The sequence below is a fragment of the Cyprinus carpio genome, unplaced genomic scaffold (assembly GCF_018340385.1).
Source record: "Cyprinus carpio isolate SPL01 unplaced genomic scaffold, ASM1834038v1 S000006482, whole genome shotgun sequence".
Taxonomy (NCBI): Eukaryota; Metazoa; Chordata; class Actinopteri; order Cypriniformes; family Cyprinidae; genus Cyprinus; species Cyprinus carpio.
Genome location: NW_024879157.1, coordinates 577,478 through 593,906, shown reverse-complemented (window position 1 = coordinate 593,906; position 16,429 = coordinate 577,478). Strand labels below are relative to the sequence as shown.

The 16,429-nt window shown below is 36.5% G+C and overlaps 1 protein-coding gene across 1 annotated transcript in view; it reads right to left on the bottom strand.

The window, feature by feature from the left end:
* Positions 1-16,429, bottom strand: part of LOC109069149 (PIN2/TERF1-interacting telomerase inhibitor 1-like) — a 43,204-nt gene that overhangs the window by 5,574 nt on the left and 21,201 nt on the right. The window contains exon 3 of the mRNA XM_042754277.1: positions 9,755-9,840. Within this exon, the coding sequence (XP_042610211.1) occupies positions 9,755-9,840 (86 nt within the window). The remainder of the gene's footprint in view (positions 1-9,754; positions 9,841-16,429) is intronic.

Genomic DNA, 16,429 nt, shown 5'->3' with positions numbered 1-16,429 from the left:
AAGCAAATAGTCCAATTACAAGCCATCCTTTGAGACATGTTTCTTTAAATGTACGTTAAGCATAATGCTCTTCTTGTCAAGGAAGACACTATGTAAATCATGTACACAAAGCTTTAGACAACATGTTAGAACAGATGCAATCGAACAAAATTAAAGGATGCATTCAAACACTGCGCCCCACCAAAAAAAAAAAAAAAAAAAAAAAAAAAAAAAAGGCAACAGCAGTGGATCATAAGTTTAAACACAGATATGGATACAAACAAGCAAATCACTTATTATTATTGTTATTATTTTATTGTTAGTAATAACAACAGCAACAACAATCTACACCAAACAACATTTTCAGGGTGCATTATATATAAATGCATTTAAATATAAAGTTACATTACAATTTTAACAACAACAGCAATAACAATAAATTATTATTATAATTATTGTTATTATTATTTTATTATTATTATACCAATTTAGCATACACAATGCAACCCCAAATAATTTCTCTGGTGTATACTATTAATAATAATAATAATAATTATAATTAAATTAATATTTATAATAATTATAAAAACAATTACATTTTCAATGAATCATTAAAATAATTAACCAGAAAGACAAAAAAGAATGAATAAAACAGGTCAAATGAAGGTGTAAGGGATGAAGAGGTATTTGAATAACAAAGACCTACACCTAATGCAAACAGTAAGACCTCTCTACCAACCTGAGACTTCATTACTTATCATGAGTAACAAATGGCAACAACACGCTGCATAGGGCATCATCACTAAACTCTGCTTACTTTACATTGTAAAGTGCTTGCCTTTCTGTGCCCTCCAAGGAGCTGATGTGTCAGCCCCAAGATGGAGGACACACCATTTATTCTCTGCCCTGCTGTGATTTATTAGATTAAACTGGCGGTGATTAAATGGAAGCCGAGGCCCATGAAAACAGCAGCGGTGGTGGCTCTCAGGAGCATCAGGCGGATAGCTTCTTCTGTTCGTACTGTAATCACCATGCCAGGGCAGCCCTGCCTGGGCCAACAATGACTGCAGAAGTTGGCCATTTCAGTTACCCTTTTTAGTTAATGCTGTTTTTATTTTCACACTAATTTGTACGTGTCAGTGGGCTGGCACGGGCGTAAAGCCAGTTGCCGGAGGGTATGTAGCAAGCAGTCATTTCGGTCCATTTCTTCATTACTCTGTAGCCCTGTCAACAGCGTAAGGGAGACCGCGCTTTTGTTTGAGGCAATTAGATGTTATCTGAGAACATATTAGGGATCTCCCGCTCAAAAACAAACATGCCTTTGAACACCAGCGCACAGGCAGCGGTTGCCACATAACATGCCGGGGCACATGGTTACAACATGCCAGTGTGCACTGCTGTCTGGTACTTAAGTTTCTGTTTTTATGTTTAAAGTTTTTTCTCATTTTTATTATTAGCGTTCTGTAACTTTTTAATGAGAGGAGAAGAGAGTACAGGAAAGGAAAGGGATAAAAACAATAAAATCTGGAGATGTTGTAACCCAGATTTGAACTTGCAAGTCCCAAAGAAGCACCAAAACACAATGCTAAACACTAAGCTATTGCTCCAACATGCACTTCCATTTCTGAAAGACATCAATACTTTTATTAAGCAAGCATGCATTTAATTGATCAAAAGTGACAGAAAAGACACAAAAGACTTTAAGTGCTGTTCTCATGAACTTTGTGTTCAAAGAATCCTTTAAAAAAAAAAATTTCATAAACTAAAATAATAAACATTTTTAACCTTGATACTAACAAGAAATGTTTCTTGAGCAGCAAATCAGCATATTTGGATGATTTCTGAAGAATCATGTGACACTGAAGACTGGAGTAATAATTGAAAAAAGTAATTGCAGTAATTTTTTTAATTGCAATAATATTTTACAATATTATTAGACTTTTTTTCTGTACTTTCTAATCAATGTAATATATATTAAATGTGGATGAAGCTCAGCGGTTTTGTCATGGAAGCTCCATCAGCCCGCTGGTATACTTGGAGCAATCTTACCAATCAAACTTGCAAATGGATGAAGCCTAATTTGCTAAAATAAATGAATACTGTTGACAAATTACTTTTACTATTATCTTTCGTCAATATCTAATATTAGAAAATTGTGTAATATATTAAATGTGGATGAAGCTCAGCGGTTTTGTCATGGAAGCTCCATCAGCCCGCTGGTATACTTGGAGCTCAACTTTTGCATCCTCAGCAGCATTTCAGTGCTCAACTCCGCCCACCACCCAACTCCCATGCGGCCAATGACATCGCTGCCTCTCGCCGCTTCATCTGCCAAATGGTGAGACCTCTTCTCCTCATTTGGTGAGGTGGCGGCATCGGGGGACTGTGTGAGTCAACTGGCCAGCGATCCTTCATGAGGACGGGCGTGGGCTGATTCAGAAGAGCTACAGGTACCACCCTCCAGTCTGAGGGCTTTGTGTTGGAGCTGGCGTGGGAGTGGGAGAGGCCACAGGGGGTCACGCCAACCCCTGGAAACACAGCGAGAAGAGATGCCAGACTGCCTGACTGGAACCATGGAGACAACCCCAGACACAAACTGTCTCAGCGCTTAGCTTAATAAAAGAAATCCTGTTTCTTTACATTTGTAATAAAAAACAATATATAAGCTGTGTATGTGGGTAGTTCCATAGAATATTTACATTTATGTAAGAAAGAGTGCATTTATACGTATTCAGACTTTTTCTCTGCTAAAAAAGGTTCCTAACAAGTTGTTGTAGTTTATATAATAATAATAAAAATAATCTTATATATCAGATGAATCCCCACTTTAAAAATTATTAAAATATTCAAGAACAAAAAAACAATTGCGAGATTTTTTTAATGTTTAGTCTCTTATGCTCACGAGGCTGCATTTATTTAATTAAAAATAAAGTAAAAGCTGTAATATTACAATTATGGTTTTCTATTTTCTAATAAATTGAATTGTAAAATATATTAAAATAGAAAAGCATTATGAGATTATATTATTGCAAAATATCATATTGTAATATGCTGATTTTGTGCTCAAGAAACATTTCTTATTATCAATGTTGAAAACAGTTGTGCTGTTTTCAAAACTGTGGAACTGTCTTTTTTTTTTTTCAGAAGAACAGAAATGGAAATCTTTTTATTATTTAGTATTACATTTATATGTTATATAAACCTTAAATGTCTTTACTATCTATTTAGATCAATGCACTGTTGCTGAATTGAAGTATTCTTTCAAAAAACAAACAAAAAATTATTATCCCCAAACCTTTGAACAGTTGTGTATATTGTAAAATTAGTTTTTAAGCAAAGGACTTCCATCAACAGGTAGCAATGGATCTCTTTTAGCCCAAAATAAATGGCAAATCCACAAATAAGCGTAATGAAAAATAAAAAAATAAAAAAATAAAAATGGCCAAAATTATGCAAACCTTACTTATATTAAATATATTAAATCAAAACAAATATCAAATTTATCATTGCAAATTTCAAACTGAAAGACTATTGTTTGTGGCTTTAAACTGAAAAATCTGGAACAATGATATCAAAACTACAACTTTGATGTGTATATTAAGCTGAATAGGCAATATTTATTGAGCAATTTAAGCACGGACCAAATCAGACGATTGTCTGAAATGCATTCCACACACACAGATAGAGTTTCACGTGAAATATATAAGTGTAGGCCTTAGCGATCTACCATTGACGCAAAGAGCAGTGGTAAAAAATGACTAAGTTTCACTGATGTATGAAGCAGGAGGGAGTCCATTTATCAGCGGGCCCTCAGCGGTCGCCTGCTCGCCTCCCTCAAGTCACAGGCCGCGACGCTCCCCTTTTGACTGATTAATTAGCCAATCACAAGACATTTTTCACCAGCAGCAGGAGGGTTTATTTCAGCTAATGCTGGGGCCTCGCAAACCGAGCCACGTTCAAGCAAACTCGGCTCTTTCCTCTGGGCCTGCCGGAGTGGAGGGGGCTACAGAGGGGCCGAGGGAGATAAATCACACCCACTCCTCATGACTCCGTACACACTAGCCTACAGCCTAACTAAGGCCCCCGAGAAGAGAATGAGCCAACAAGAGAGAAAGAGACAGGGAGGGAACAAAATAATAAGAGACATCAGGAATAAATACTGAAAGCTAAAAACACACACAAAAAAATGTGATCGAGTAAAGCCGACAACTGTGAAAAGCCTCAAATAACATCATAATGCCATAAGCGCTAGTCGTGAACATCACTCTCTCTGCCGTTGAAATCTTCTCTCATTGCTCAGAACAAAAGGCAGTGATGGATAGAAGCACAGCCTCCAGACAGCCGTCAACGCCGTCTCTCCAACATGTTGGTTAGCAGTGGTTCTCAACCAGTAGGCCAGGGCCCTAGAGGGCCTCAGCAAACTGCCTGATGCAGGATGGGTTAAAACAATTTAAAATAAGAAGATTTAAAATAAAACAATTTAAAATAAGCTGGCACTGTTTCTCTTATTTTAATTTGTTTCCTCAACAACTGTCATTTTTATTTATGAACTAGAATTCATACTGTCTTTGAAAACCTGGATATATGAGGGAATTTTAAAGGTGAAAGTCGAATGAATAAAATCTTGAAAGCTTCTAAAATTAATATACATTTTTCTAGATATGTGAAGCTCTAAAATATTAAAAGGTCAAAGTTGATAAGAAATTACTATTTGTGAGTAAAATAAGATAAAGATAAAGATGAAATGTTAAGTTAAGAAAGAAATTAAAAATTAAATTGAGCAGCTTTGTTATTACAACAGAAGCACAAGAAATATCTTGGGGGGCCCTAAAAATTTGTCTTTGAAAATGAGGGGCCTTGAGTAAAAGGTTGAGAAGCACTGTGTTCCACTATCATCCATCACAATATTTCACACTCAGCATCTGTTTATGTAAGAAAAAAGGCTCCAACTGGATTTTGAAAGATGGAGAATCAATTTGGTCACTTTCCACTTTGGTTAAACTTCCTCAGAGATGTGACTTTTTCATCATCAGGTATTACAAAACAAATAAGGACCACAGTGAACAAAACAAAAATTTGTAACTTGAAAAAAAAAAAAAAATACTACTACACCAGCAAAATACAAACACCGATCCATAACAGCTTCTTAAATCAAGGTAATGAGATAAGGAACAACTTGGAACGGCCTCCCATGTGCATGCATGTGTGTCAGAGAAAACTGTGACAAGAGATAAGGGACTGGCAGGAAGCTCTGAGAGAAAGGAGGAAAACCCCTGTTCCAAGAGGTGGGAGTGAGGGCGGCCAAGACACAGCAGCAGTGAGATCGACTCTTTGCATGAACGCTAACCAAAGCAATTAAAAAAAAAAAAGAAACACACAATAAACAAACAAGCTAACAAACAAAAACTCTATGGAAGTTTATAATTGCCCTCCTTGCACAGACTAAAGCGTTTAAGGTGTCAGCTCTTCATGTTGCCCCGTTGTGAACCCAGGATGCATCTACAGTATGCACCGAGGTAAAAATCTTCCACTGGCCGTATCACCACACAAGCACACAATGCACACATAAACAACGCCCCCTCATTGGCTTCCTATGAAGGCCTAACTGCCCCTCGTTTACAGGGTTCGCCACCAGCCCTTTGCCACACGGCCTCCTGGGATACCATTGTGAGCCTGTTCAGATTGGTTTTCAATCCGGTCAATGAAGTCCCTCCAGAGCAAGACAATAACAAACTGCAACAAAACGATTAGCTGAAGAAAAAAAAATATATATAGCACACTGCCGGCACTTCCAAATTCAGGCGAAGCATGAGCCGCTGCTATTGTGCCGCTTTCTCAGTAAATACGTGGTTCAGCGGGGGCTTCAGACCTGCAGCACGTAATGTACATGGAACTGCTATGTCACAAACACCACAAACCGCTGTCAACCAAGAGGAAAAGGTTAAGAAAATTAAACTGGGATTTGTGTGACAAACTAGATGATACATGGACACCATATGTAGATACATACTGCCACTGTCTAAACATACAGAATGTTAATTAATATGGGTTTTAAAGAGGGTAGACAGTGAGCAATATGTAAAAATACTACTTAATAATAGCATAACCAAAATCTGAAATCAGCTAATTGAATAACAGAATAATATTTAAAGAAAATAATATTTACATTTGAAAACAGAACTTGATGTTGAAAGAAGTCTCTTTTGCTCACCAAGGCTACATGTAAAAACAGTAATATTGTGAAATATTGCAATTTAAAATTCTATCTGAATACTAGGGATGTGACGAGATCCGACTGGTCTCGCGAGAACGTGACATATCCTCACAAAACAATTTGCAGTGTTTACATTAGAGCTGCGAGATTAATCGTTTAAATATGCCGATCTCAATTCAAACACCCAACGCAATCTTATTCCTGAATGACAACGATTCAGCTATGTCTATCATCACATCGTGAGTGTCAGTGGATCGTGAGAAGCACGTTTTGTTGCTTCCCATGTTAATGAATCACTCATGCTGCAGCTGATCCAGAAAGAGCAACACAAACAGTCTTTTCAACCACACATCATTATTTCTGTGTTACAGACATTTAGATAACAGAAGTACTGGGATAAAAGTTTATAGTTTGGGTATAACACTTATTCTCTCTAAAGTAGCGATCAAAACTAAAGTATCTTAACACGTGTATGTATTGTAACGCAATATCCTCTTCCGCCACGAGATGGCCATTTTAAAAAAGTATGTCACTGAATCATTAATTCAAAAGATTCTAATTGAGAAAAAGGTCTTTATGAATTGAGACACTGACTCCATTAGATAAAAATTTAAAAATTGTTCAAATGAATATATATATATTTTTTAAAAAAGACTAAAAATCTCGTCTCGTTCTCGTGAACCCAGTCTCGTGTCTCGTGGGATAGGCGTCTCGCCACACCCCTACTGAATACATTTTAAAATAATTTATTCCCGAAAGGGCAAAGCTGATTTTTCAGCAGCATTTCTCCAAGAAACATTTCTTCTTATTACAACTGCTAAAAACATTTGTGTTTTTTGAAAACGTTTTTTTTTTTTCAGGATTCTTTTTAATGAACAGAAAGTTCAAAAGAAAAAAATGTTTAGTCCTCCCTATGACCAATATATTACTGCGGGAAAAAATCTTTAAAAAATGCTGTTTAGTCCAGCCAACCCCATTTCATCTATTCAGTTATTATAAAACATCCCATAAGCATGTTGTAAAATTGCTCAGCTTATCCTTTGGTAATTCCATACACACTGGCACTTAGCAACTAGATCACTAAATACTAAACAAACATTAATAATGTGGGCAATTATGTGTTTGATGAGTTACACACTGAAGAATGAATTGATTTACACTTCCTGCCAGGCAGAACTATTTTTCTTATCGTAATCCACAATTTTCCACAACTGATGATCGTATGGAAATTATTCAAACTATTTAGCCTTACCATCTATTTTTGCTTTTCGTAAAGACATTTTACAGTAAATGCTAGCTGAAAATCCCCTACTGACATTGTTAGAATATGTATATTGACAATGGACACATCAACTCGTTTTCTTTTATTTATTTGCACACTAAGTTGTGGTAGATATATACGAAAATACCAAAATAACCAGTTATTTCTATGCTGTATGAGATTCAACATATAACAACACCGTCTTTGCACAGCAGCCAAGAAACGAGGCACATGCTGAGTGTCATGACAACAGCAAAGCCGCTCTGATGTGGCATTTCATTTACGAGCCAAAGCTTAAAACCTAAGCTTACCTAAAACTATTCTTCTGCTGCCTTGCCTTGGAAATACAAATCTCACTAAGAACTAAACCACAAAACTGCAGTATACCATTTACATCTCAACAAAAAAATAAGCAAAAGATGGCTCTGCTTGCAAAATAATAGGTGTGGAAATAAATTACGATGCCAAATTCAAGGGGGACTTGCAAAGGAAATACAGACACAACATGGGCTGGGGGAGCCACCTTCAAACTGAATTTCAAACTAGCCGTGTAAGCCAAAACTCCACTTAATAATCCCTTCAAACCAACTTCTCCAAACCAAGTTTCGAGGGTTTAAAGAGATCATCAGTAATTCTGTTTTTTACTTCTATCACTGCCTCCTGTACCTGGAGATGATGGGGAAATGGAGTTTGATCGTGCCCACTAGCACATCATCAGAAATACACTACCTGATTTGACCAGAGGAGGCTGACAGGACTAGGGGTGAAAGAGTAGAGAGAGGGTGCAAATCCTTTAAGGGGATTTAAGCGGGATCCCTGCCTACAGTGACTCATGTGTGGAGTCAGACTGCACGCTATGACACGGCTCATTATCAGCCTGAAACTTGCTGCAAGCGGGTCACGTAAAAGCAGAGGTCAGCGGTCCTTACATATGGGCTGGACCGTAAGGTAACATGTAATCTGCTGCAATAGCTTTGCTACATCTCAATATTACGCTCAAGATATAGGTTACACTTCAAATGTCAGTTCAACATTGAGGAAAGACTCTGGAAGATTAACGGATCTTAAAAGTAATATTAGGGGTTAAACAGCATTTGTGTCTTGGGTATGTTGGTTACCACAAATGTACAGTAACTTGTCCATGGTTTTCAAAATTTTGGCAAGAGATCACTCAGAAGTCACCGTTTTTGTTGGTTAATGTGGCAAATCCGTGAAAATTGTGAAATCCACATGGAGAAATATTTCACCTTCATGCAAAATGAAATGGATTTCTATTAAAATTACTGGATTTTGCCCACAAAAATTCACCAAACAACAGTAAACGTGACCACATCTTAACCAAGTATTTTGCTTGGTTTAAACAAAAAAAAGGAGGGACAAACTGATTTTTATTTTATTTTTGGTAACCAACATTATTATATTACGGTGGCCGAAAAAGTGCAAAACAAACCAATTCTGAAAACAAAATAAATTACAAATGAAAATGAAAATCTAAAAAACAAAATAATTCAGAAAACACAACAACAATTTAGAAAACATTACAAATCACACAAACCTGGAAGAGGAAGGTATAGTTTGAGACAGCGCTATTGGTTTAGGTTTACTCACCACTGACTGGACGTATACAGAAAGAACCAGCCAAAGAACAGCAGACTCGTGGTAGAAAGTTCGGAGATGGTATTAAAGTATCTCAGTTTAAATGTATTGTATGAACTGCGCTTACTATGGAATAAAACATACAGAGTGTATATTTACACTTAGTACGAATAGCCCACCTTGTTGGCAGTAATTCCGTTTTCCAATGTGTGATTGGGCTAGTCAACACTTTAAAAGCGGCTGTGAATAATCAGCTCTAGTGGCGCAGATGGTTAGCGTGTGTCATTGGTGTTTTGACACGATCGACCCGGGTTCGATCCTGCCTTTTTGCCGAACTTATTTTTCTATCTTTTCAAATCTCCATGACTCTGCTGTTCTTCAGCTGCATCTTCCTCTATACCTTGATTGACAGATGTCTCGTCCAGTCAGCGGGGAGTCATCCCAAACCAATGGCGCTGTCTCAAACTATACCTACCTCTTCCAGTTTGTCTGATATGCCGTTGTGTTTTCTGACTTATTTTGTTTTCAAATTTGTCATTGTGTTTTCTGACTTGATATAATGTTTTCTGAATTGTTATTTTGTTTTCAGAATTGTGATTTGTTTTGCACTTCTTTGGCCACTGTATTATATTAACTTGAACCTGGAATATTATTGTAGCAAATTTTGAAAAAAGATGGATGTGTCGTCAACTTGCACTGCTTACCTCATCTTGGTCTCTTGTCTCTCGTTTCGATCGCTTCCCAAAAATACAAGCTAGGTCTGTTTTGCTGCGACTGGACAGGTCCTTTCCTGTGAGAAAAGGTTAAAAACAAGGAGGCCTTTTTATAGATCTTTGACATTATTCCACACAATAGAACATTTTTATAAACATTTCGAGCTCTGCTTCAATGTAAGGGCAGCAGGGTTCTATTCAACCTGCAGATGCTTCTGCTAAACCTGTCAAACTAACGTAGGCTACCAAATACATATTTAAAAGATGTTAGTGATCGTTCCTTTTTGATTTAAAAAGAGAACTGTTTATTATGCATTTCACAAACGTCTGGAGAGATGAAAAGGAAACGTTTCCGGTCGCAACCTATTGACAAATGGATATTTTTCTAGTGGCATTCAACTTTGTAAACTATTGATTTAAATGGATAAGGGTCACTGGACAGTTTTGAACTCCTGCCGAGAGGAAAGGTTTAGAGGTAAAAGAGGTCACAGGGGATGAAACGGCTGAGGAAAAACAAACGGTTCAGGGGCGGCCCCACCTCACACCTCCCGTTTTCCAGCAGCTCAAAGGCTCCAGGAGTGCCTGGGCGCCCGTCTCAGCCGCGAGTCCTGTTCGTACAGCTGCATCCTCTTCCTCCAAGCAGCTCCTGATAACACTCGCTTATTTATTGCTCTAGGGCCTTTTTCAGCATGGCTTTCAAAGGGGAGACCTTGCCTTCAAGTAACCAAGGTATCCTGTAAGCGGTCTAAACAAAAGGCCAGGCCCGAACAAGCTTTCCACTGATCACAGTGGACAACAAGTGGAGCCCAAAAATGACCTTTTTACTTTTGGAAAAGAGATCTATCAACTAACAAAGGGTTAGTTTTGGGTGTAACTACAATTGCCACTGGAAACCTTCAGAGGATTAACTTAACTAAATTTGAATACAGAATCATGTACTGATCACTTTTGTTTTTTCCATATAGCTGCAAGGAATGGGGACTAGAGATTTCAAGCTTCAAAAATGCAAAAGTACCATAAAAGCATCATATGACTCATGTTATATATTCTAGATTTTCAAACGTCAAATGACAGCTTTATGTGAGAACTAATTGAAATTTAAGTCACTGAAAACCCTTCCCATCCAGTAAGCTGTTAATCACTGTGATTGAAATATTTAATCAGTGAGGTGACTTCAAGAACTGGATCAGTCAGATTCATGTTGAATCAAAGAATCAGTGAGTTGAACTCAAGAACTGGATCAATCAGATTCATGTTGAATCAAAGAATCAGTGAGCTGAACTCAAGAACCAGATCAGTCAGATTCATGATTAATCAAAGAATCAGTGAGTTGAACTCAAGAACTGGATCAGTCAGATTCATGTTGAATCAAAGAATCAGTGAGTTGAACTCAAGAACTGGATCAATCAGATTCATGTTGAATCAAAGAATCAGTGAGCTGAACTCAAGAACCAGATCAGTCAGATTCATGATTAATCACTCAATCAGTGAGTTGAAGGCAAAAACTATATCTGGCCAATTCATGAATCATTTAGGTCACTTTTGAGAACTAAATCAACCAATTCTGCTTTTTTTTTAAAAAAAGAAAAAAAAAAGAAAGAAAAAGAATAAAAATAATTATAAAAATAATTCATTGTGAATCAGGCATTTATTTTCTGTGAATAACAACTTGATTGAATCTGTTCACATTGCTTCTGAATTCTTCAAAAGTTGTATGGACAGCACTAGTCCTCATTTAACGTCATTATATTGAAAGTATGGCTTGGACATTCTTCAAAGCAAAACAAAAATTTTGAATGAACTATTCCTTTAAAAACAAAACTCTTTAAAGTGTCTAAAAGCTATGCATGAGTGGCAGTATAGTCTACCAGTGCACACAAGGCTATAAGATCCTGCTGGATGCAAGGTAGGACCTATGATTGGAGTGTTTCCCCCACAGTCCTTTCACTGCGGCCACACCAGTTACAACACCCGTTCTTCATGCATCTCTCTTTAATAAAAAATTTTTTTGTTTACTACACACATAGTGAAGTGCACGGGACGCTCGCAGTGTTTTCAGACTCTGCCGCCTCAATATACGAGTATGTGAACACATGAAAATAACCTCTAGAACTGCTCTGAGAGTCACTGCATGAGCAATTAACCGTTTCTTGTGAGAAAAACTATTGTCAAATCATATACAAACAGAAACTTAAAGGTCTTCACAGCAACCCATTAAAATAAAAGTTCCATTTAACTTGAAGAAACTGTGACAGGAATATATTACTTAATATAATGATATTACTACTAACAATAATAATAATAAAACTATTATTAAAACATTTTTAATTTACCAAAACTTATTTAACAGAAAAATGTAAATACACACAAAAAAAAAAAATTATAAATTAAATTAATTAGAAATGCTTTGATTACTTAGTCATTAACATGGAATCCAGAAAATTTATGGAAAACACATGTTAAATTGTGTAAGTTTCATGATTTAATAATTTAGACAAAAAGCATAAAAAGACTTTACACTTTTTGATTAATAAAATTTAATTTAACCATTAAAATAGAGTCTAGAAAAATTAAAATGGAAAAAATGGAATCCAGAAAATTAAAACAGAAAAAAAAAAAATAAAATAAAATGGATTTCATAGGGCCCTAGAAGCAAGGTCACCGTTGAGAAGGTAACGAATGTGACAGAACTCTGGCCAAACCGGATTAGCAATCACAGAGGCTTTTTCGGATCGACTTGCTAATCTGACAAGCGAAATACTAATTGACTGCCTCAAAAGACACCTGGATAAGTTCTAAGCTTTTCAGTTGCAATTAAATAAACAAGGAGAAAGGATTTTCTGGAACAAGAAGTGAAGGTGACAAGAAAAAGATGAGGGGGTGTTCTTTTAACTGGCTGAGCAGGAAATAGTAATGATGAAAATATTATATGCACTGGTTTGTTTATCAAAAGAAATCAGGTCAATTATTAATGAAGGGGGTCCAAAATTGGTCTGTTCATCTGTGTAACAGGTTGACCCACTCAGCCACTCAGATGATGAAGTGCTTGCAGTTCAACTTGCATCAAGAAATACTGGAACAGTTGATAAATGGGCAGCCAATTAAATCTGGGTTACTGGTTTACGGTGCTCATGTCTGAGATGGGTTCTGGAGACGCTGGTGCCTTTCTCCTGTTTTGAAAGCCATCAATCTTTGAAACAAGCAACCTCATGGCTACCTCCATCCCATCTAGAGCAGGGTTTCGTTTGCTTCTATTCTAAAGGACCAGTCCAAAACATCTTAAGACTGGGAGAAATATATGCAGTTGCAACATCATTTCACTCTACACTTTATTTTCCTGACAAAAGATAATCAGCACCAAGAGGCTACTCAACACCAACAGACCTCTACAGACTACATTTAAGATTATTAATAGTCAAAAGTTGACAATTACTCACTGTATTACCATTTTTAGAATAAAAGTAAAGTCATCTAAATTATGAAATAAAAGTATAGAAATTATTTGGTGTTTAAAAAAAATAAAATAATTTTCTACAAAATAACACTGTTTAGATAAAGGGAACACATAATTGCTGGTCCACTCTAAAATAAGCAAGTAAGTAAATAAATACATACTGTACATAGACAGTAAAAGTTTCTGTACAGGTATTCTTACAGTACAACTGAAAAATTTGGGGAAAGTATTTATTTTATTTTGAAAAGAAATGAATACTTAAGCAAAGATGCATTAATTTGATCAAGTGGCAAACTGCATCAATAACATTACAAAAGATTTATATTTAAAATAAATGCTGCTCTTTTGAACTCAATTCATAAAAGAATCCTAAAAAAAAAAATGTACCACGGTTTCAACAAAAATATATAGCAGCACAACCATTTACAACATTGAAAATAAGAAAAATAAGAAGTGTTTCTTAAACAGCAAAACAGCACATTAGAATGACTTCTGAAGGATCATGTGACACTGAAAACTAATGACTACTGAAAACTCCACTTTGTCATCACAGGAATAAATTATATTTTAAATTGTACTCAAAAAGCAAAAATACTTCACATTGTATTTGACATTATTATTGGTTTTACTGTATTTTGAATTAATTATTGTAGCTTTGGTGAGCACAAGAGGCTTCTTTTAAAAACTTTCAAATACTGATCCCCAAATCTTTATTTCATAATATATTTCAAGCAAGCAGCTAAGCACATTATGATGATGGTATACTGGTAAGAGAGTTTAATGGATTCCAGAGTAACTGACATATTTACATTTTACACACTTTTAGCGTTCATCTGTTAAATCAATTAAAGGCCTTAACCTGGCAACGGCTTTGGTGAGGCGTTCTCAGGAAACATACAAAGGGTGAGGCCATCTATGGGTTACAGAGCAACCAATATCAGCAAAAGATGATCCACTCAACAAAGCCTCCACAGGGGAGATAGGAGGAACCCTGACGCGGTAACCAGCCAATTGCCATGACAACAAACTACAAATCTGTGAGCAGTTGTAACAACCAGCGTTATGTTTGTCCAAGACATCTCAGTTCCACTCTCAGATACAGCAACATAAACCTTGAACAAACTGATATTGATCAAATTACTTCATACCTTAAGAGAACAGATTCTATTTCCGAGAATTCATGTGTCATTATGTTAAATCATAATCAAAGAGGATTTCATAGGAATTGCATTGCAAAACGTATGATACCTTTTTACCATCATCTCTAAATAGTTAATGTTTTCAGAATGTGATGTCAAATCGCTACCAAGACTGAGAAAAACAAAAAACACTTTTACTAATGAGCTTGAGTGATGCTTTTTCACTCCAGGAAGTCACAAAATGTGACTTATGGAAGTAAAGGACAGCCACATAACCAATCATGCAGTTGAGCTGAGGTCCGACGGACATGAGGTTCAGTGATGTGGCCCAATTACCACAGGGGGTCCGTGATGAGGTTGTGTGTGCGAGATGTCCAGTTCGTCTCATGAGCATGAGACACATCTACTGAGAGTACGGTTTCACTTCTTGTAGTTGAACAAAGGCTTTGAAAACAGAGACAACCACAACATACAAACATTAACATTGTTTTGGATTATGCTGTTATCTGTGAGACTCATCAGGTGCTGATTGAGGCCATTTTGAGAAGTGAGTGTGTTGGCCTGTGCTCTCACAGGAAACAGGACGTCAAGCTTAGGAGCGCTATTCTACTAGGTGTCCTCTCAGGTGATAAGAGACAAACGAGTTTTTCCCAACATCCTGACATTTTTTATAAACATCCATCATGGAAAATGAGACAATGTATAAAAATACCACTCTTACTAATGTCGAAGTATTCAAGAATGTAAAACCTGAGGGCAAATACATTTCCAACTCATAAAGACCATCAACAAACCATCAGGCCGCCCTGCTTTCCATGCTGGGAAGGATGTGAGCCATTCAGCCGGAGGTCACCCAAGTGCGTGACAAAACATTCAGGGAGATCGTTCAACTGCCAGGATCAACACTCAGGTTAATTGTTTGTCTACATGATAGTCAGAAAACTTGGAGAATCATGAAGTGACGCTCTGTACTAGGGACGGCACAGCCGTTCTGGTTAAGCTGACGCGCACAATTTGATCATGTGCGGAAGCGGTGACCCGTGAGCTTTTACTACATAAGCCAGAGCATACAAAGTTCAGCTACTGAACACCAGGGGGGGACAAACAAAAGTGATGGATGTGGGGGGGGGAGGCTTCATTTATAAAGGATATTGAAAAATAATAATAAAAAATAAAAAAAAAACTGGCTTAGCTGCTGTTTTTTAAATTAACACATTAGGTAGGTTATTTATAAAAATCAACAACCTTTCACCAGCAGACTTAAATAGACAAACCTGACCGAACAGAGAGAAACTCAGATGATTTCTCTGTGAAAAGGTCAATCACCTAACATGTGCCCACAAATAACCTGTGTTACATTAACTAAATGAAACTATATAACTATTCTTTTGTTTATTTTAAACTAAATTGTAAGAGGAAAACTATATCATCCTACAGCAGTGGTTCTGAACCAGCCACTAGTGGGCTTCCAAGGAGACTTGGAAAAAAGCATTAAAATAAAACCAAACAAGAATTAAAAATATGACCAAAACAACAAAATCAAGATACTTATTTCAATTCACCCACTCCAAAAAAACAGCCTTTTTTTGAACTTTGAAAAAGAAAGCCAGGATCCCACTGCCCTTGAAAATTCTGAATAAATTAGAAAGCCTACATTGTAAAATATGACTTCTAAGTGCTGAACTATTTTTATTGGGTACAAATTGGTGATAAAAATATATGTTAAAAATAATATTCATTTTAAAATAATATTTTAATACTATTTCTAATATTCTATATTATTATAAATTTTTTTTAAAATCCTTGTCCAATATACATCACAAAAAAACTCAGGGATGCAAACTCATGGGTGAAAAAGGTGACAGAGACAAGACATAAATAACCTTTAAATAAATTTTACCTGTAGAAGCTGCTAAAGAAGCTGCTCAAATGTTGTCAAGCAACACATCAGACTTGTTTCTTGAAGTTTTATCACTCTGAATTACTTGCTGCATCACTTAAAGCACAGCTCTGTCTTAGTTTGACATCGGGCTTTTCAGCGAGTTTGAACCGTCAGTGCTTTACAGGTATCAC